General features: G+C 39.8%; 1 protein-coding gene and 1 non-coding gene across 5 annotated transcripts in view; one reads left to right on the forward strand and one right to left on the reverse strand.

Annotated features, from left to right (window-relative positions):
- LOC130437302 (neuronal PAS domain-containing protein 3) overlaps window positions 1-21,282 on the forward strand; it is a 225,022-nt gene that overhangs the window by 44,725 nt on the left and 159,015 nt on the right. For 2 of the 4 annotated variants that reach the window (XM_056768605.1, XM_056768608.1), the window contains exon 2: window positions 2,256-2,417. In XM_056768605.1, coding sequence (XP_056624583.1) covers window positions 2,256-2,417 — 162 coding nt within the window. The remainder of the gene's footprint in view (window positions 1-2,255; window positions 2,418-21,282) is intronic. The other 2 variants (XM_056768606.1, XM_056768609.1) reach the window with 1 other exon arrangement.
- trnal-uaa (transfer RNA leucine (anticodon UAA)) lies at window positions 558-640 on the reverse strand. Its single transcript has one exon. It is a non-coding gene; the product is annotated as a tRNA-Leu (tRNA).

Raw genomic sequence — 21,282 nt, forward strand, 5'->3', positions numbered from 1 at the left:
ATTGACACGCTCTTGGTTTGGTGCGTACCGAGGGTCTGTGTGATCCAGCACGCGTGTGCATGAGCTCAGCGCCGGCCTTCTGCAGTTCCTTTTCTTTGTGAAACATCGTTACGAACACCTTGAGAATACTAGAGATGGAGGAATATCTTTTTTCCCCAGTCTCTCTGTGTCTCCCTGCCAGCCCTTTGGCACGGGACACTCTGTTCTGACATGGTACCATCCTGTTGGATAATAATCCTCTGATGCTGTTGCAAACCCACAGAACAGAAGTTGAAAACTCGGGGGTTTGTATAACATTGCTCATGCTGTTGACTCCGTGAATGCTCGGGCCAAACCGGCAGGAGTTCATATCCAGTCGGGCTGCACGATGAATGAAATGAATCATTGAGATTATGGATTGGAGCTGATTTTTGTTAAAGGTATCATTTTAAGCATTTAGTTATTTCATGTCCAACCGCTCGATCATAAGAAGACATTTGTGAAAACATCTAACAAAGCACTTTGCTTCAGACACTAAGCATTGGAGTTGGTAATGAATTTTCAAGGTTAGAAAGTTCTACCAGGAGCGGGGTTCGAACCCGCGAGGACATACGTCCATTGGATCTTAAGTCCAACGCCTTAACCACTCGGTCATCCTGGTGACGTCACAGTGCCGATGAGCCCCTTCAAATATTCTTCAACACCTCTTGATCATTTTTGGCTCATAAAGCCAGTTTATAAAAGACCCAATCACTAATGTTCTTTTTATATTAGTTTTAGTCTTGTTGTGTGAAAAAATGCTTGATGTCTTAGAGCAATCAAAGATAAATTTATTATGTACCTAAATTAAGTGGCGAATGAAGATTTGTGTAAATGCATACATCTACATTGGTCAGAATTTCAATATTAAGGAAGATAAGTGTTTTATGATGAATCGTGCTATTGTTTTCCACACTCTTCATGTGTCTTTGGATTAAAGCGTTTCTTAAATGGACATTTCAGATTTTTCCATTTTACTCTAGCTGTAACATCCAGCATACGGCCATTTCCAGTCTTCAGGATTTGAGACAGCCGCACAGGGGCCTAAATTTAGCAGAAACAGGGAGTCCGACACCATCTGAAACGACATCAGGGTCACCGGTGCCGCTGTTTGCACGTGCACCCGGAGCCCTGCTTACAAAACTGACACATTCTCAATCATATCGCCGATTCCCTGGAAATCACCGAAAGGCCACGTCTGAGCATTTTATAGAGTACTATGCACCAGATGGGGATTAGTTTTCCCAACATGGGAAGGGAAAAAGGTCTTTTTTAAAGAGAACGCGTGCTGTTGGGGTAATATAGTCGGCTTTGAAAAATGGACCAAATCTTCTGCCGCTGTCCGCAATATACAGTTCCTTTTACAGCCATGAAACAAAATCAAAATGGGTCTACATTGGGCCGTGGAGACTTTGTGCGTGTGTGTGTTGGAGCTTGTGTAGGCGTTTTCATTCAGTGGCGGTGGAACGGCGACTCTCTCCATACCTGCGGGGAATTTATTGCGCTAAATGAATTGTGGCCCGCTGAAGTTGGTAAATTGCGAGGCATCAATCTAGAGGAGATAGAGAGCGGAACACGGCGGCGGCGGTTTCGTCTGATATGGCCGTTGAAACCTCGCCTTTCAATTCCTCCCCATTCATCCTCCGGCAACCTCCAGTGTTTAACGAGATTCGTGAAGAGCCCTTAACAAATAACAGCTCTTTAGCGTTTGAGTGCCACAGACAAATGCGCGAACGAGGGCGTTTATGCCGAGCAATTAGAACGCCACCTATTATCTACACCGCATCACGGAGGAGACGGGCCAATCGCGTCGGCCCGAATCAATAACTGTCTTTGTGCTAAATGACTGTTTTTCCTAAAATCTGTCAATAAACACTCTTTTTTTTTGTCAGACGTATAACACTCTTGCTCTCAAACGTATAGCTTGTAAAAAATCCTGACCTCCAGAGAAAGTTCATTTTCTGATGCATTTGTTGCTTCGTCTTTTCAGAAGTCCTCAGTTTTGCTATGTGCGTCATGAACCTCGCACACCATCACATATTTTGATGTCTAATCTAATGTCAAGTCTTCATTCAAATGTGTTGTTTATGTGCTCATTTGATTCATCTAATCCAATGTCACTCATCACTTCTTTTCTTCTTTTTCATGATCATGTTGAGTCGAATGTTTCACGACAAAGTTGTGGATGTGATTGCTTTGAATTCTTGGTAATCATGCTTGACTTGTTTTTTTTTTAGCAGTGTGTTATGGGATGGGTCAGGGGCTGATGACGTTAAGAGCTTTTCCACGTTTCTCCACAGCGAGCCATACTGGGAGAGGTCTGCTAATGCCAGTTCCTGCTCTGCCACTAGGCCCAAGACACTCCACCTTGGAGGGCAACAACATACCTCATCGCCATGGTAATCCATCCCTTCTCCCATGTCCCAATAGAGATCTGATGCACAAATGTCCGTTGGGTTTATTTTCAAAATGCGTTTTGTTGCAAAGCATCATGAAATCAATGAATATTAGTCATCACATCGCACACGCATACAGACACAACATTGCATAGTTTGGATTATGAAGGCTCGGGTTAACCATCTTTTGTGCCATATTTACTACTTTTATGTTTATTTTTTATACAGACCAGCTTTCAGCATTTTTTGAAAGTTGTGAATATGTGTTTTGCTGTCAGTATCAACATAGCCGAGTATCTATTGTGGTCTATTATAGTAGTTTCTGATTCAGTGGATGTAAGAATTACATGTAATAATAAAAGTAACTATAGTATTTTTGTTCAATAATAAGCATAGAAATATAAGACAACACTCTTTTATGTTTCTGTACGCATGTTTTTCTGTTGTTGGAAAGACTTTTCAGGAATGATTTCTTGGGGGTCTGATGTTTTAAATGCGTGCGCATGCCCCTCACATTTGGCCAAGACGTACTTAATTGATCAAAAGCAAGTATTTTTGCTTCTGAGCAGAAGCAGCGCAAATAAATTATGCCACGGTAACGGAAATCCAATATGTAATGGGCTTAGTAAGGCAAGCCGTATTGCTCATAGCTCTGATAAATGATGCCCCCCTTTGTAGTTGCAGAAGTGCCTTTATTGTGTCAGAAGCCCCTCGCTGATTTCGAGCCTGTGAACATAAAACAAGGCATCGTGGGAAGTGGAGTTTGCCGTATTCCTCCGAGACCGGGGCAGGCTCGCAAGTTTCCCGAGATACGCGGAGCGGTATAAACGAAGCGCGTTTGAGGAAGGCTTTGTAGAGTGTACGGAAACGCATTTGAGAAATATGCCGCGCTGATTATGTGCCGCGCCGCTTGATGGATCGGTAAGGAACGGAGGCACAGGGTGCTGGGATTACTGTCACACTGAATAAAGAGGATTTATTTATCACATTCACAAAAAGCCTCTTCTAATAGCTCATCACGGGGTGTATTTAGAACTATTAGCACAACCACCCTCGGCTTCTGATACACAACCTGTCTGTACCCTTAATGCCCGGCGTGCTTTCTCTCAGCATCATCTGTGCTTTCTTCCTGCATTTACGTCTCTCTTCTGACATGCACAGGGTCACGCTGGCATTGTGTTCACGCTTTGACGCTTGAGGTACGGCATAGAGCCACTAAATAGATTTTCACCTTTTCATCCCTCTTTGAAAGCGTTCCAGGGAACAAAAGCACAATGCCAACGGCATCACCACTCAAGCCCGCTGGCATCATATGCCCTCGTTGTCCATTAAAGAGACGCATGATTCAAAAGCCTGGGAATGATTTAAATGGGCTTTATTGTTCAGGGTTTTTTTTCATTTGATGTGCACTTATAATGTTAGTCAAGGTTTCTTGCACTCAAACCGGTCATAATTTTGTTTTCACGACTGTTTTTGCCACCTCTTGAAACAGTGCTGTTCATCACTGCACCTTTAAGACAGGTATGGCCAAGAATGCTAAATAGCTGTTGATATTTACTCTTTACCTAAAAAAATGGGGTAAGGACCCCGTAAAAAAACATTCTGTCAACATTAACTTTCATGTCGCATTTTGCATGTGCTCTTTCGTCTGCGGAACACAAAAGGAGATATTTTGAGAAAATGTTTGTTCCTTCTTCAAAATATCTTCTTCTGTGTCACACAGGTTTGAAATGACATGAGGGGGAATAAATGATGTCAGAATTTTCATTTTTGGGCGAACTATCCCTGTAAACCTTTACGTTTAACCATACCATTCTCTTCCAAAAAGTGCCGAACTCCTCACACTTACAGTACCAAAACACACTACATTAAAACCATCCGAGTAGGTTTAGTCTCATTTTTACTTCCTCGCTTTAATTTGGATTAGAAGCTTTGATGTTAAGTGATACTGTATAACAGGTGCAGTGGCTGTCGGATCCGGTCACTGTGAGCTATGGTTATATATCTCAGCTGATGAGCGTGCGAGTAAATTCCAGCTGGGTTATTTAGTTTAAGTGCTGTTTGATCCGGGAACGCCAGGCAGACTGAAATTGAGATAAATGGCTGCGGGGAGGGGGGCGGCCACCTCTCTTCCCAGTGTGGGGCCGTTGTGGGCCGCAGCGGGGCCAAGGGTCTGCTGCACACCTGTCTCTCATAGTTACAGACTCCGGGGCTCAAGGAGACACCGGCTCTCCTCTGTCAAGGCTTATTGGGACCTCTGGCCCGGTAAACAGCGAGACATCCACGACCATCCAATCCTGTACATCCGTTACATGTACATACACACCCACACATTATATATTCGATCTGTCCCTTCTTCTTTTAGACCTGACAAGACTAGAGTCGGATTTAAGCTACATTAGATAAAGTTACCTGTATATGATTCAAACTTCTGTGGAACACAAAGTAGATATTTAGAGAAATGTCTCAGTGGATTTCGCATCCAGACAATGGAAGTCAATTGTTTCCAGTTTTGATTGGTTACCAACGTTCATTCAAAACATCTTCGTTTGTGTTCTGCAGAAGAAAAGGTCATGCAGGTTTGGAATGACGTCAGCAAATAATTTCATTTTTGGCCAAAGCCTCAACCCAGCTGATGTCATAGAGTACGTGTAACCTTGTTTGTATACAGAATGTTGTGTTATTTTGGGGGCATTTGCATATACAATCAAAGATAACTAAACAAAAGTTCATTCAGAGATATGATCCGACCGCTGCTTGCCCATGCAGAACCTGCCACGGTGGTGTGAGCATCTTTTGGGTGGTTGCCAGATATTCTGAGTGGTTTTTAACACATTGTTATGCAGTTGCTAAGATGTTCTGGCTGGTTGCTAGGGCACGGCTAGGTGGTTTCTAGGGTGAGCGGTTTCATTCAGGGCCAAGCCAGATCCTGCTCTCTAAACATTACTTAGGAATGCAAGTCACTTCTTAGCAAGCGTTATTTTAGATATTTGTACAAAATAACTTAGTTTAACGTTTGGCATAGTAACCATCTGTGATAATCCACACCGAAGAAAACCTTTGTTGGATTCCTTGTGTTTATCTATATTAAAAAACAAGAAAATTCCCCGCCGCTGTAAAGCGTCTCAATCTTGACCGGCGGCAAAAAGCGGCGGCCGTACGAGGCATAAATGAAGCTATCCATTAGAGAGAGAGAGAGTGTTGTAGACCGCTGGTTAATATAATGTGTGGCAGGTGGTCTGCTTTGCCTGAGGAAGATCTGTAGGGTATGACAGCTCAGAAAAGGCATAAATCCTCCCGCTCTCTTATCTTCAGACACATTTAGTTGCCATGGGGATTTTATTTATGCAGCCGGAAACTTCCATACTTCAGGTGAGATGCACACATCTCGGCAGCTGCTGGCCCAGCCACGGCTCAGAGCGGGGAGCTCCACGCATTTCATGCTTAAATACATGACGGTGGGACGTCTGCACCTGCCAGAGGACCTGTCTGTTGTTACTGAGGGAGGATAAAAGTGTCTGTTTATTGTGTTCAGAGAGAGAGACGGCACAGTCAGTCGAAGGATTTGTGTGAGGGTGTTGGATGTGTGTTGTTCATAGTCGAACATAAAGTAAAAAATTGTGCACATTTTTATCAAATGTACCCTAGACCACAAAAGCAGTCACGAGTGGCACTGGTATAATCCTAGCAATAGCCAACAATACATTGTATGGTTCACAATTACTGATTTTTCTTTTAGGCCAAAAATCTTTAGAATACATCCATGAAGGTCTTTTGTAAATTTCCTACCGCAAATATATCAAAACGTTATTTCTTTGGGTGGACGCGGCAAAATCGCGTACAAATATCGCCTTCAAATATGGCTCACTGCTACCCGCTCTTTTGGTGTTCCCACCTCAAGTTTGGGATTTATGTAAAGCTTAGAATTTCCACTTTTAGGTCCATTTACATTACAGTGGTGAGCCAATAGAGAGAGTTAAAACCAACTTGTTTTTTTCTTAGCAGCGGCCTGCCACAGAGCCACTGATGGACAACTTTAAAGGCGATTTTCTCAATATTTTGATTGTTTTTACACCCTCAGATTCCATATTTCAATATATGTCTACCTCGGTTAAATATTGTCCTATCCTAACAAACCATACATAAATAAAAAAGCTGATTTATTTATGTATAAGTAGGGTGACCATATGAGCGTTTTTCTCACGGACATGTCCTTGCCAGGATTCCGATCTGTCTTCCGGAAGTCACATTTGTCAACCGCATACATCATCGAGGTTTATTATTTCAGTTTTTATTTTATAATGGCAGGCGTTATATTTCAAAGTAAGAATGACTACAATGAACTACAATGATTATACGTCTTAGGCAATGTTAAATGCTAATTTATAATGCTTATTTTATTGAAATATGAGAACCTCAATGACATATGCGGTTGAGAAATGCGACTCCCCGAAGACACATCCAAATCCTGACATGGACCCATGCGGAGAAATGTCTCATGTGGTCACCCATGTATAAGTCTCAATTTAACAAAATCTGACTATTAGGACCTATTTTGTGGTCCGGTGTCATAATTACACCTGGTTTATTGTCTACAATGTATCTTGTATTTTACAGTAATTTGTACTGTATCTTTTTTTGTTAAAAACAAACAAAAATCTGTTTTTGGGCATACAAAAATCTGCTTAAAAATGTTTACATTAACATACTCTAATTCTCTACGGTAGCCTGAAATCAGAATTTATCATTTGAGCTGTTGCGTATGATTTTGCTAAAAATGTCAGCTTGACATTTGATTTTACTCTGCATAAGAAAGTATGCAAAGTAACCTGCAATGTTATGTTTTAAACAGGGACGGTGATATTGAGCTGAAAGTTGTGGATTTTAACTTTATAAGAATATATATAGAAAATATAATCTTTTTTCACTTCACTCAAATCAGTCAAAACTTAATCAATTATGCAGTTCACTTAACAAAAATATATATAATCAATTTAAATGCTCCTTTAATTTCTTTTTTTTCCGAATGCATTTGCACATATAATCAAAAACCATCAACATAAGAACTTATTTTTTATATCACACATTTTTAACCTCACAGGTCTTTGGCACATACACCGACTCTCACTTCATACGGACAAAACATTTGTTTTCAACTTCATTTTTAAACTGATGCTCTTGTGACGCAGACTGTGTGAGTGTTTTACAGGTTGCTTTATAAACCTTCCCCGCTGTGCATGAGTCACTTAACCGTGGCCGTATGAGCCAGCGTTGGAATTAGCCAAATGGACACGCTGCTAACAGCAAACTCCTGCGCCGAGCTAACGTGCTAATGGAGCTGAATATGCATCAGTTTAGCTGGAAATGTCAGCGACTTTAAGACAGGTTGTTGAGCACATTTGTATTGATTTGTGATGACAGCGTTTATTACGTTAGCCGTGTTACCTCACTTCACAAATCCTGTGATGTTTTGGGCTCTTTATATACTGTATATCTTTTTAGTAATAGATATGCCTATAGTATAAAGACATGGAACATGATGACACTAGGATGAACGGCATGACCCTGAGAGTGTTTTTACGTACACTGTTTCTTTTATTAATTCATTTCATGTTGAAATGATTTTCGTTTTTTCGGAGTGATATGTTTTGAACATTGTACTCGCAGTATAAATTACTTTGTTCCAAGTTTTTCTTTTTGATGTATTTTTTCTTTTCCTGACCTACTTTTTTACCTAGATTGGAAAGATATATGAATCCTCTCTCTCAATCTTTTTTCGAGGTGCCTTGCATTCAATTATTTAACTGCATTCGTTTCATTTTTCCGTCTACCTGTTTCTTTGTGCGCATGTGTAAATAATGTATGTTATAGATTTCGCGGAGGATAGAGGAGCACAAGGAGGTGCAGGAGGTGCAGGATGGGGCATCGCTCGCTTTCTCTGGGTGTATTTGAGTAGAATGGGCTTCTCTGTGAAACTGTGACCCGTTTGCTCTCTGTCTACCTGGCTCTCCACTATGTCCTTGGGATCCCGGTGACATCTTTTTGAAGGGTTGCACAGAAAGCAGGATGAGGGTTTGATCCCGCCCCTCTTCTCCTCCCCGGGCGGCACACGACGCCTTTCATAGTCTTGATATCACGTACATCAGAGGTTGCACTGAACTGGATCTTTCAAACTCTATGTGCCGGTCTTGAGGTACTGTATGTCTATTAAAATGTAAGATTTTAGGATTTTAAAATGTACTCCCTGGTTGTCTTTATATTAGATTTATAAGCTGCATTCATTTCGTAACTTCTGCATATCAAAGCACGGGGGAGGCATTCATTGCCCTGCATTCATTAATGATAAAGTGCATGTTTGGAATCCACTTCTCTCTTCGTAACGGTCTGCAAAATTTTGTCAGAATAAACTCCAGTGCTGCTACACAAATTATAGTTTGTCGGTTTGCCTTCAGATATCCACGATGCAGAAATCCATTGGTTCCGCCGTGCACATTGGGGAAGTGGAACAGAGAGCGCGTGGTTGTGTTTAAACACATTTAATCTGAGAGAGAAACACTTATCGCGACGAGCAGAGTCTCAGGACCCGCTGTGCTCAAACCTCCCTCCTGAGTGAGATTTCAACCGACAAAAAAAACACGGCATAATACTCACAAACAGGGGTTTCATTGCTTTTTTAATTCTTCCTCAGTGAACTTAGTAGGGGATGTAAACACAAAACAGTTTGGTGCATATTTATCATGACAGGAGTTGCTTCTGTATGATAGTGTTTGTGGACTTGACAGAGGAAGATTTGACTTGTTGAAACTTAGCTAAAGTGGTGAGCCGGTCTGAACTGGTTAAACGATAAAAAAATCGATAATTACCCTGTTGAAAAAAACTGCATATGAGCAGGTATGTTTTGATGCCGGTTTAAGCCCGCATGTGCTGGTTTAAGATGGTCAAACCAGCATCAAAACATACCTGCTCATATGCAGTTTCTTTCAACAGGGTAAACAGTTATTTGCAATGAAAAGTATATAATCGTCCACAACAGTGGATTTTGATTGGCTGTCAGTGATCCCAGAATATTGTTTCTCTGTTACATAATATAGTTGTTATATAAAATTTTGCATGATTTGGAAAACTTGATAGTTACTTTGTTTGGTGTGAACGCGCCCTAACATTGGACTGTTTGATCGGTTAGCTTTGTTAGCTTGACATTGACCATTAAGCATGTATATCATTCTTCTTTCTCATATTGTGATCATTCTTTTCTTGGACGGGGACAAAAATATTATTATTGATAGATTTGTATATCTATATCTATAACATAACTATAGATGGATGCACGCACCTGTCCTGAAATTAACTTTCGTTCTGTGTTTGGTTATTATATACATTTTTATTTAATTGCTATTAATGTTGATTAATCTTAATATTTTTTTGTATATTAATTGTTTTCGTCTAAATTAAAACTACTCTACAGTTATCGATTCTCTGCGGAGGTCTCCCGGAAGTTAAGTTTGGACCACATAACGTTTATGTAGTTGCCACTAAAACCGTCTTCAGCAAGGGTTTTTTAACTTTATGATGCCAAGATTCCCAAATATGATTAACCTTTTGTGAATTGTCTATTTTTGGTACCATCTTCCGCTCAACTTCAATTGTTTGAGATGCACTTAACCATATAAAAATTGAATTCCTCTCCTTCCAAACAGATGAGGCCCGAAAAACTTTTTATTTCGCACAAAATAATAAAGATCAAAGTCATATTAAGTTCATCCAGGTCCATGTAATCTGTAATTTGGAAGCCTGGAGCAACAACAGCGTTTGAGTGTGGCGTCTTCAGATGTGGACGGCGGTAATTAGCCAGCTGTTGCTCCGCTATGATTGACACGTGTACTTGGCATAGACCATGTGCAGTATTCATGAGCCGCATACCAGCTATAATTAATTGATTCATATGCCTGTAAGCTTTTTCTAAAATATTAACAAGATAAGATTAAATAGGCATGGAGTCGTCAGAGCGGGGCGGTTCTGACCGTGGCGTTGGCTTTGAGTCTATTACCTGGAGGAACGCTCGGTTTGTCCGCTTCGCCTGTTGTTCCGTGCGATAAAGACTTTCCGCCTAAGCGCGGATACTTACCTGCATATAAAATATGAAAGGTGCACGAAGCAAACTTTTCTCCCATTCTTGTGTATTCTTTATGGCTTTCAGTTATTTATCTTTAAAAAAGTTGTATTTTTATTTGACATATTGCATTAAACTGCATATATTGCAGTTTGATCTATTTAAAGACGACATGAAACGGCATACGCATGTTACACTTACGTAATGTGACATATTCCATAGTGACGTGATGGTATGCTGAAGAAGCTAAAGAAATGCTTTGTCATGTGACCAGAAGTTGTTCTTTAGATGAAATGAAGTGTGATGTCAGCATCTACTGACCAATGAGAAGTTTGGAGAGTTGAGTCCAGTTGTATCATGGCCTTGGTTACATCATAAGAACAATTTAAAGGCCCCGAAAGTTGCTTTCATGCATTCTCATGGAACTTTTTATATACATGAGGAAGAAAATATAGTAAATATGGTACATTTTGATATTATATTCTCTTTAATGCTGCAGTTTGTAACTTGCTTTTCTTATTAAGAAGAACATTTTGGTTACTTAACATATCTTTACCAGAGTATGAAGACATTAGAAATTATTATTTACTTAAATACATTATAATTGCATCTTTTTCTTTTCTGACCCAGCCATTGGGTTATAAATGAACTATGTTTGGTCATTTTAACCCATTGTTGGGTCAAATATGAACTTTTTCTGTATTATTCTTACCCAGCGGTTGGGTTTGTAAGACTGAAATCCAACTGACAGCTCAAATAATAAATCATTATAATAAATTTACTATTGTAAATCGGGGTAAAGAGACCGTTTTCCCAGCTCAAGATTTTTGTTTGTTTCTAATATTAAAAGCTTTAATATAATGCACAACAGCAGATATTACTGTACTAGTAACCCTACATTTTGATGTCCCGATCCAAACAACTCGCATCTTTCCATATTCCAGTATCTCCACAGGTCAGTCATACACCTTAAACCGTGCAGCTATTTCTTTCTCCAGCCTGTTCTCCAAACGTCTGCGAATTAGCCCAATATCACAGACTGTTCACGCGCGGTGACGCTCGGCAGTCGCCTCTTTCCATCTATCAGATGAAATCAGGGAGAGGGTGTCGCGTGAGGCTGCCAGCTCCTGACAGGCAGTCACCTCGCAGGTCTCTCTGCTTTTGTCATGAATAAACATGGCTGCTAGTGGTGTATTGCTTGGAAAAGCACGCCGGCTGTGGTAATGGCCTCTCAAGCCGCCCATTCTTCTGCTATCGCGGGCCACGCCAAAGACCCCTGGCTTACAAACAAACACGCGGGCGGAGTTTATTAAAGCCATGTTGACTGGGCTTTAGGTGTCTTGGTTTTCTGGATGTAGTCGAACTGTAGCTTCTGTCTTCATCGTGTAAGTTGAGATGTTTTGAAGTGCTATCATACAGTTAGAATACAACGTGCAATAGTAGAATCCATTACATTTACATTACATTTATGCATGTGGCAGACGCTTTTATCCAAAATGACTTGCATTGCTTTTAATCCTATATGTTTTACATAGGTATTTGCAATCCCCTGGGATCAAACCCACAAGTTAACGCAATGCTCTTACCACTGAGCTACAGGAAAGATGCAGATGCATCTAATGCGACACGAATAAAGATGTTTCAACAACATGCTATTTAAATACGTTTAATGCATTTAAATATAAATAAATGGTTCTTGCTCAAAAAAAACATTACTGTTTATTATATCATAATAGCAATTTTTAACAGAGAGCACCTGTTGCATACTTTTAAGCCCCTGGAAACCATCCACAACTTCATTTCGTCATGGCAACGACCTCTGTGTAGGCAAACACCACTCACATTTAGTCTTGGGTCGTTGTCGTATATTTTATACAGAGAGAGAGTACGGGTCATGCAAAAACTGCAGAGCCCTTTGTAGGGAGGATTGTGGATGCGAAACAGCGTTAACATGCATTTACCAAACTGTAAAAAGCAATATACAGGGAACGCTTTAAGAATATGCAAAAATATTGTCGCTGCCATTTCTGCCGCGGAGTAGAAAAAGTAAATTATGCTCAACCTGACAGCATGAATTGATGTATATGAGATGTTGAATGCAGTCAGCTATGTCAAAATATTATTTTTCATGCACTGGCTGTTTGCTTTTGGTTTTGCGTTCGCATGACTGTTTGGGGTGATGTAATTATCTGTCAATCTCGGTAAATAAATCACTATGTAAACAGGGGGAGTGAGACCGGCAGAGAGAAACGGGTTTGGAGAATCGGCTTTGGAATGAGGTGGATGCGGAGGGTCACGAATGCTTTTTATTCTGAAAATAAAGGCTACTAAATGTTTCATAAACAAGGCGGCGTGTGCATCAAAATCAGAAAAACCTCGTTCAGAGCTTTCGTAGCATCTCGAGTGCAACGTTCGCGAATTGAAAAGGGAGTTAAGCACCACCCGAGAAAGTTTATCAGAGAGGCGCGAGATTCTCTTCAACTAATCATCCGCCCGACTCCGTCCCGAGGCTACGCGAACCAATCTAATGCGCGTTCGATTCGGAGAACATTACCCAGCATTCTCGGAGGCCTACAGTGGAGGTGCTCTGAGCTCTAATTAAAAGTTAGAAATCGTCTCATTATGATGATGAAAGTGCAGAAGCAACTTTCGCAGAAGTCCAAATGTGTCATCGTTGTAAGGTGGGTCGAAATCAAACCACTTATTATTTCCCCAGCAAATGAGTTACCTTGTCAGGCTGTTCGCAGGCTCTCTAATGGCCAGATCCATTAGTGCGGCCTATCAGCGCGGATACGTGGATTAATCTTGCTTTCATTGAAGATGGAACATCATATGGACTGAAGAAAAGGTAGACTTCAGAAAAAAATGGAGATTAATAAGACGGAGTTTGGTTAGATATCAGTCACAGAATAAGACATGGCACAGCATGTACAGCCTGCTTCGTTTTCATTTAGAACATTTCTCATGCTTTCTATTGGCTTATTTATTAAAGACTTAGCAAGACATTTTAATTAGCTTATAATAAATTAAAAATGGTTTAATTGAAGTAACCGTAATAGTTTGGTTTTATTTGATGTAAAACCATAGTAACCACAATTTTACTATGATCACAATATAAACATGGTATTTGTAGTAAATCTATGGTAAAACACATGGTTATCCATGTAAGATCAACTTTTTTTTGTAAGTTTTGCTACAAATATGGCTAAATTATCATGGCTGTGGTAAAACCATGGTTAATTTGTGATTTTACTATGAATGAAACCAAAATAATTATGGTCAGTATAAAATTATTGGAAAGAACCACATATCGAGTATGAGAGAACCACATATTGAGTATGAGAGAACCACATATTGAGTATGAGAGAACCACATATCGAGTATGAGAGAACCACATATTGAATATGAGAGAACCACATATTGAATATCAGAGAACCACATATTGAGTATGAGAGAACCACATATTGAATATGAGAGAACCACATATTGAGTATGAAAGAACCACATATTGAGTATGAGAGAACCACATATTGAATATGAGAGAACCACATATTGAGTATGAGAGAACCACATATTGAATATGAGAGAACCACATATCGAGTTTGAAAGAACCACATATCGAGTAAAAGTAAAGTCTTTCTTTCTGACTGCTGTAGGTTTTACTGAACCCATCACCATGGAATAGAGGGAGATATGAGCTGTTTGTACCAGCCATTCATTGCCCTCTGTCCTCACCCACATTTTCTGTCTAGCACTTTATCTCCATCTTTGAAAATTTCATGCAATTTTCCTCACATTGTGGCATAACGTTCACATCACTCTGTTCATTATGGTCATCTTTTATCTTATTTCAACGGAACAAGATTTCATTGCTGTTTGAAACTTTACAGAGAAAAGTCACGAGAGGCCATATAAAAGAACTACGTGAAGGCCACATCGCCACTTTTCCATTTATCTCGTCATACGGTTAGCATTGATCTCAGGTACAGCAGGTAAGATTTTTTTTGTAAGTTAGTGAGATGTTAGATAAAGTAAGACCATGATCTTAATGTAATAAATTGCATTTTCATACTCAGTTGTTAACCTGGGGTCATTTTTAAACTTGGTAAATATTCCGATGTGAATATTTAAGAATTACATAAGAACTATTGGTGGTGGAGAACACATAAAAGTGCACATGTTCCACTAACACTCTCTTTAAAATGACAAAAGTGTTGTTAAATCCGCGGCCTCGAGGTTAAACCAGGGTTAAACACAACGTGAAAAGACTAACACAGAGTTGAATGGCATCCGTTTACTTCCAGGGAGTTCATGTCTGTCAGCGGTGAGTTATTTGGATTGTTGGTGCCGTTTCTTTTCCTGACAGGTCTAAATATAGAAATCATATTCTCAGCAGGGGCTAATTTGAGTTCTTAATCGTGTTTAGACCCAGCAGATTTGGCGTTGCAGCAGGCCACCTGTCGAACACATTAGAAGCTTTTTTCAGGGATGCAGATGGAGAGAGCAGAAAGTCTGTCCTTGTCTTAAATATTCCATCAAACCGTACGGGCGTCTCGGGCCCTGCCAGAACGCTGCTGCTATGTATATCGTATTCCCACTTGAAAAACATCCAGACTCACGTATATCAAAAATCTCTCTGTATGTTCTGGATTTGACAAACAGAGTATTGTAATGGGCACAGAAAGCGTTGCTGGAGGATCAAGAATTGAGACAATGTTTGAGACGAGGCTCATATTTTAAAGATAGAGTTTTGATTTCAATTCCACTATTGCACACGCATATATTACACAAAGTATCTGGTTGAATTACATCAAAAGTAACTAATTAAACTACAGAAAAAATAAGAGTAATCTTACTTTACTTTTTCAAGGGAAAAGCAATGAAGTTACACTAACTGATTACTTAGTAACTAGTTACACCCAACACTTGTTGTCACTACTGTAAATAAGCAAGCTTTGTCTTCATAGATCAGAATTATGGACTCAATAAAAGCAGAGAAAATTATATTTACTGTAACTGCAGTATGTATACTTAAGTGACCTGGTCATTTATCTTAAAACAATATATGGCCACTGAACATTGACTCTTTTTTCTCCACCTCTCTCTGATTTCTAAATCGCTCGTGCTGGTCTTTTTATAAAAGCAATTCCTCAGTTACTGCACTGCATATCAGAACTTGTGGTTCGAGGCTCTCAAAGTGACTTTCTTTCACTGAGGGCACAGAGATAAATGAACAATGTCTTAGAAACCAGATGAACGACAGGAAATAGTCCGAGTGTCGGGTTCTCTGAAGCTTCTGATTCGCTAACAGATGGGAAGTAATGATGGAAAATTCAAGGTTGCTCCACTTCACACATCACGCCTGAGTTTTATTTCATTTTCATTCTAACTACATCTTTCAGTTTTTTTAATTTACCATTATGTAAATGGATATTAGATTTCTTGATCATCTCATTTGGCAAAACAGGGATGCAATTTGTGCTTAAAGGGGTCATTTGGTGCAAACATGTGTTTTTCTGTGTCTTTGGTGTGTTGCCCATGCATGTATTAGACACGTAAAATTGCAAAATTTTGAAAGTGTCGGAACAAAAGATGCATTCTGTCTAAAAGCAAATGCACAGCCAGACCTGCCTAAAATGCCAGAAATTTACATCATTTGGGGATCTTGACTAAGACCCCCCCAAATGTATGCTAAAGTAAGGTGGGCGTACCTGTCAAAACAATTGAAGAGGAACCTGATGTTCCAAATATGGTCAGAGGTGTTACATTTCCTTCACACGCTTGCAGTTTTCCACCAATCACTACACACTGGTGAACTGACCAATCAGAGCACACCTCCCTGTTCAGAGACGTGAGCTTTGTAAAAAATTGGGAGGCGGAGCAAAGAGGAGATACACACATTCACTTTATGTGTATACACATTTCATTACATCTAAAACAAACGATAATATTTGTTTTAGTTGTGTCATATGACCCCTTTAAATCTCAACAGTAATCTCACATCTGTATCCACTAGAGATTTACGGTAAAAAAATTGTCATTCATTGTAAAACATAAAGGTTCTATAGAAGGTTCTTCACAGCGATGCTTTAGAAGAACCATTTTTGGTTCCTTTAAGAACCATTTATTCTTTTTGTTGTCGGAAGTCCTTTTATTTACGGCAAAAAAACGTTTGTGAAACAGAAATGTTGTGTGTAATTTAAAGGTTTCGTTGTGGAACCATTAAGGTAAAAATCGTTCTTCTATGGCATCACGAACACCTTTATTTTTATGAGTTTTGATAGAGATAAAAATGATTAAATTATTCTTTTAACCAAATTTTCTGAGGTATATACTGTAACGCAGATTCTTTTTTATCTCTGTGCTGTGCTCTTACTGTCACAGTACATCTAAAAGTTGTCTCATTCATCTGTATTTCAGAAGGAACCTCAGCGATGAAGTTGATACGAACTGTAAATGAATGAAGTCAGTACTCCATCTAGTCTCCCGAGCTCTGAAAGAGCAACCTCGGAGCTATAACATTTTCCTCTTCTCTATAAATCAATCTGAATTTGGCCTTTGTCATCTATATCATCATCAGTCACGGTGTCATTTTTTAGCGCTGCTCGCAAAATGGATAAATACTATCTGTCTATGTTTTCAAACATTTATTGTCAGAATCTATTTATACAGTGACTGAAGCGGCATTACAGTAGATCTTATTGCTTATATTTTTACCTTGAAGTGTCCTGCGACTGCCTGTCACCCTCATACGGTCCTGATGCGAAAAGCAATAACAGCACATTCTGGTGGATAAGAGCTCGCCATAGCAGCCAATATCCTTTATAGTGGCTCTATGATAATAATATGGTTGATATTGTAGGAGACTGGAAGTGCAGGCAGTGTGTTAACAATATGAATTCTGATCAGAGCTCAGATAAGCACCATCTCCATTCCACCTCCTTTATCACTCGCAAAGCAGATTGTGCTCTGTCTCACAGAGTGTTTTATTAGCACATTATACAAATTGCGCATGCGACAAACACCATAAATAACAACAAACACAGGTAAACAAACATACTGTGGAGGTGTACGCGCTCGCCGGATGAATAAAGAACAATCTGTGAGTTTACTGGTGCGAAATTCACCCTGTCAGCAGAATGGTTAGCGTTGGACGTCCGGCCCCCAAAGACACTAACTGTCATAGACGGAGGAAGTACAGACATAAATTACGATTTATCTAAATATATTTGCTGTAATATTTTGCAGCACCAAACGTTCAAAAAACATCTTAAAAAAGAATTTATCAAGATTTAGATTTTGTAATTTGTATTTATTATGTTGTCCAGCTGCCTCAACAAAAGTGGCGAATAACATCTTTTAACGGCTTTTTTACTGTGCTGTTATGGGAATATTTTATATAATAAGCTGCAACCAGTCACTTTTTTTAGTTAAAAATCACCCAAAAAACTTATTGAGTACATTAAATGTAGGCTGTGATTTTATAAGTCTTTATCAGAAATAAGTATGTAATTAATCTGCAGTTTTATGTTTTGAACAGAGGTAGATATAGACCCAAAAAGTAAAGATTAGTGCTGATACATTTTTGCTGCTTAAATGGCAATTTTTGAAATTGTCAGACAAATGACGTGTATTTTAAAGGTTATGTTTCGTTAAAAAACATATTTCCTTGATTAAAACATTAAGACCTTTTTTATTATAGACAATTTTTTTGACATTCAATTTTTTTATATTACACGTATTTTTTTTTTTTTTAATAATTAATATTTTTTTATATTTGATATTTTGACTGTTTTCGCAGTTGGTACAGCCAATGTATCTTTACATTGTAATAATACCCTATATCCTGTGTATTTCATATACATTTCTTTGCCGGTTTTTACTTTAAATCTGCTTTTACACAATGCAATGACACAATACAAAAACATTATTGAAACACTATCAACAAATAGATTATATTTCCATTAAAAGTTTCACAATAAATCTAGTTTGTGGGTTAATTCAATTAAAAAAAATCGTTCATGTGTTCAGCTGTAGCTCCGCCCCTTAATTCTGATGTGCTGCGTTTCTTTAAACTGACCATGACGCCACAGAAATAGGGCGAAAACACAAGCGGGTGCAATTGTACAGACGCGAGAAACATCAGAGACGGGCCTAATCTGTAAAAGAAAAGCCATCAAACAAGCCCACTTCAGTATCTAGCAGTGCAGGGTGCATTTTTCATGATTATTGCTGTTGTAGAGCGGAGACCTTCATGAATCAGTAGTCAGGTTGTTGTGGCTTTGGCTTAGAACATCAGCGATAAAAGCAGCTTACGCTCTCTCGCTCGCTCTCTCTCTCTCTCAAAACGGTTATTGTTTTCCTAAACAATGATTGTCATCAGCAGCGCAACAGCGCAACTCTGAACAAGTTCCAAATCAAGGCGATGCGAGAGCGCCGCCGCATTGTGCATCAATTATTTATCTTGTGTTGCTTTGTACAAACATGCTCCCCTGCTGGAGAGATGGGTGCCTGCACACAGCCAATTACTTCAAAATGTTTCTCTCATTCATTATTGAGGTGGTAAATCTTGTACAGGTTGTTGAGCGTCTGACCCGGTGTGGAGCCCGCCGTGCTGTGCTTTGATCAAAACCCGGGTGACTGGCACGGACGGGGCCCAGGCTCGATGCTCCTGATGTAATGCAGGAGAAGGGCACAGCTGCCGCTGGTTCTCCGAGGAGTCCAGGAGCTTCTGGGAGCTGTGGCGGCTAATTAGAGTGGTGAGGCTGATCTCGGAGCTGCGCGGGTATGCGGCCCCCTCGCGACATGCCCTTCCCGGCATTAGTGACCCTCACCTCGGCCTGTCTGCTCTCCGGCGTGCTGCGCATTCGCTTGGCGTGCCCGCTGAACGGCAGGAGGTGGATCTGAATATGTGCATATGCTTCGAGAAGCGTAAACATGTACGGCTGAGTTTGGACGGGTGCTGGGGCCATTTTTCTGTTACTGGCAACAACATTTTCATTGTGAGTTTGAAAGCCTAGTCGTGTCAAAAAAAGAAGATGGAGGAAAAAAAATGCATTGCTTTTAGTGCGTTTTAATGCTACTCTCTTGATTCATTGCTCCTTTGGTGACTGTCTTGAGGTTATTTAAGATGTGCAGTGTCTGCGATTGATGTACCGTTTAGCATTTGTTAAATATAAACTTAGTGCGGTTTGAATTTGGAAAATTAAATAAAGCTCTTTGGCAGGTCTGAATGTCGGCAACGCAACGTGCCTCTTCTTTTATATGCTATTATTATATTACTGTATCCTCCGACTCACAACAACAACAAGAATCCCAATTCAGTTTTGTCCTGTTCAAACATGCCCTTGTGTTTCTTTTTCCGTTCATCCCGAGAGCCTTGACTTCATCGCTTTCAAACATCAGGATTTAAATTTAGTGTGTTATAGTGGAGTGGGACTTTGGCTAGAGATATGATTTAGGACAGAGAGAGAGAGAGAGAGATCTCATTGGGTCCCGGGTTTGGCGAGAGGCCAGGCGAAGAGAAGTGAGCTGTTTGAGGGACGGATGGAGGAGGGGGTGGGGAGTGAGGGGGATTGTGGGATAGGAGAAGATGCCGTCGAGCCTTGGCTCAAGTAATTGCGCGGCTCCCAGGTGATGAGGGCTTTTATGCCATTAACAGTGTCTATCCCTCCGCAAAGCGTGCCAGCTCTTTAACCAGACAGTGCTGCTAATTTCACAGCTAATACTGAGCCGTTCCACCTCAGCGGGCCGACCGCAGCAGGTGCCGGGAGGGAGGGAGGAGCAGAGCGAGAGAGAGAGCCAGAGATGAGGAATATGACCATTGTGATCAGATGATGCTTTTGGGTCTCTGATTGAAGTCTTGGCAGTTTATCAGGAAGTCAAAGGTTTGAGGACGAAATTAGAACTTTGCAGTTCTTCCTTTTTAATTTTGTGCAATTTGAACGTTTTTTGCACATTTTGATAGATACAGAATTTGAGAGGTGCGATCCTTAACTTTTTTGGTAAAAAAATAAACAAAATCTGATATTGAGCAAGCCCATAAAACAACGTTTCCTTATTTTGCCCTAATTCAGTATTTATATTTGCATTACTGTAGTCACTTCATCGCCAGGGGCCCACTTGCAATGTGTGCAGGTCCCAGTGCGGCTGCAATATCTGTAGTTTAGTTTCTTGACTTTTTTTTTGTCCAATATACTAAGAGGTTGCAGGATTCAACCTCCCTGCTTTTGTTTACATTCTTTCTAACTCTCTCTCTCTCTCTCTCTCGATCTCTCTCTCTCTCCCTCACTCACTCTCCCTCACACACACACACACACACACACACTGTCTCTCTTTCATCCTGTGGCTACATGCTCTTGTTCTCTTTTACTCAGACATTATGAATTACAGTTTTATATCATTTTGTCTATTTGTGGTCAGATTCAGATGTGGTCCATTAGACGTATTCTACATGGGACTCATTCTGGAGGATTCTTTTACACTGCTACATTACTGTAATCAATTTGAAAAGACCAATCCATTATCACTTTACAATAAACCACTTTTGTTGACATTAGTAAAGGCATTAGGTTCCAATGATCAATAGAATTATTAATCTTATTATTTATTCATCTTTGTTCATGTTGGTTCCTTGTGTATTAACTAATGTAAACAGATACAACTTTACCCAATGTTTACATTAAACCAATAAGTAACAATATACGGTCCCAAAAAATTATATTGTTATATTGTGAATAATAAAATATTTGATGCGAA

This window comes from Triplophysa dalaica, chromosome 15 (genome assembly GCF_015846415.1).
Source record: "Triplophysa dalaica isolate WHDGS20190420 chromosome 15, ASM1584641v1, whole genome shotgun sequence".
Classification (NCBI taxonomy): Eukaryota; Metazoa; Chordata; class Actinopteri; order Cypriniformes; family Nemacheilidae; genus Triplophysa; species Triplophysa dalaica.